The sequence below is a fragment of the Rhea americana genome, unplaced genomic scaffold (genome assembly GCF_003343005.1).
Source record: "Rhea americana isolate MKP2758 unplaced genomic scaffold, rheAme1 scaffold_109, whole genome shotgun sequence".
Taxonomy (NCBI): Eukaryota; Metazoa; Chordata; class Aves; order Rheiformes; family Rheidae; genus Rhea; species Rhea americana.
The window spans coordinates 468,707-470,097 of NW_028185139.1; the positions used below are offsets into that span (position 1 = coordinate 468,707).

General features: G+C 53.0%; 1 protein-coding gene across 2 annotated transcripts in view; it reads left to right on the forward strand.

Moving 5' to 3' along the window:
- Window positions 1-71: 71 nt before the first annotated feature.
- DHX57 (DExH-box helicase 57) overlaps window positions 72-1,391 on the forward strand; it is a 20,221-nt gene continuing 18,901 nt past the window's right edge. Inside the window, exons 1-2 of one of the 2 annotated variants that reach the window (XM_085311384.1) lie at window positions 72-106; window positions 980-1,191. In XM_085311384.1, coding sequence (XP_085167510.1) covers window positions 989-1,191 — 203 coding nt within the window. In that variant the 5' untranslated portion in view covers window positions 72-106; window positions 980-988. The other variant, XM_085311393.1, reaches the window with a different exon arrangement.

The following is a 1,391-nucleotide window of genomic DNA, read 5'->3' on the forward strand; positions in this document are numbered from 1 at the left end:
ATGGTTGCTAGGCGGAAGTGTGCGCCGTTGCTAGGGAGCCCGGCGGCCCGGAAGGGGAGCGCGGGCACTTCCGGGTCAGCCGGGCCGGTGCGAGCCGGCCTGAGAGGTAGGGGAGGGAGAGCGGGGTGTCGGCCGGGCCGGGCCGGGGCAGGCGCTGACCCCCGGCGGTGAGCGCAGGCTGCTGCGGGAAGAGGGGCGGCTTCTTTCCAAGGCCGGAGGCCCTGTCGGAGCTGCTGTTCGTGCTGGCTCGGGAGGTGCCGGGGGAGGTGCGGGTGCTGAGGCGTCCTGCTGTGGCCCGGCACTGATGGCCGCACACGAAGGGGCTCGTTGTGTCAGCGCAGGGGAAGGTCCCGCTGCGGGAAGGAGGGGAGGGATCCCGTGTCCCGGATGAGGTCCCTAATTGCCGCCTCTGCCCCAGGCTGCACAGAGTGCTCGGCCCTCTGGGCAGCCTCCTGCAGAAGGGGAATGAGCCAGGAGCAGGCTGATGTGGAAACAGATCGGATTTCTGGCTTCAACTTCCCTTTGATGTTTCACTCTCAGCCCTGCAAATTCCAGCGTGGAAAACTCTCAGGACACAGACTGCTCTTCCCCTGTGARGGTTCCCCCAGAGTTTTGTCCTTTGCTCACCTGTGTCCAAGAAGATCCCTTCAGTGAGACAGAACTGGAGTCCCAGGGCTGAACAGCATTGCAGCTAGGCTCAGTCTTTTTTTGRAGGCCCTGCACTTCTTGCTTAGGAAAGCTGTGAGGAAAAAATAGGATCCCTTTTGTTTTTTAAAGCTACTAAACTTGTTTAACAGTGTTCTGGAAGAATATACTTTACTTCAGATGTGTACAAATATAAGAGCATATAGGTAGTTAACTGCACTTTAATAGGGGATGCCTTCTTACATATGGAAAAACAAGTATGGTAGTGTATACCAACACCATTGTGGCATGCTAAATCATCCTCCTGACTGGGGGGTGTTTTTTTCTTCCTCAGCAAGAGAACATGAGTTCAGCAGGGAAGAAAAGAGGAAAGCCCAACAGAGGAGGAGGAAGAGGAAGAGGAGGAGGAGGGAGAGGAGGCGGGAGAGGAGGAAGCAGCAGCCGTTCAAACAAGTCTCAACTTGGTGGAAATAGGAAATGTTCAACAAAAATTTGGGATGACGGGGATGATTTTTGTCTCTTCGAGGAACCAAGGCTGGAATCCAGGTCCTTCTGTTAATTTRGGGATATTTGCTGCAAAGGTGTTTGGGATATTTTAGAGCTGCTTTGGGGGCATCTTCAAAAGTGCAGAAGTGCAAAGGGATGCTTAAATTTTCAAGCTAAAGCTGTTGCAGTATAATGCTACTTTTACATGTCTGTTCTAATTAGTGTTGTTAACTTTTTTTTTAGCTATGAAAGGATTTTGA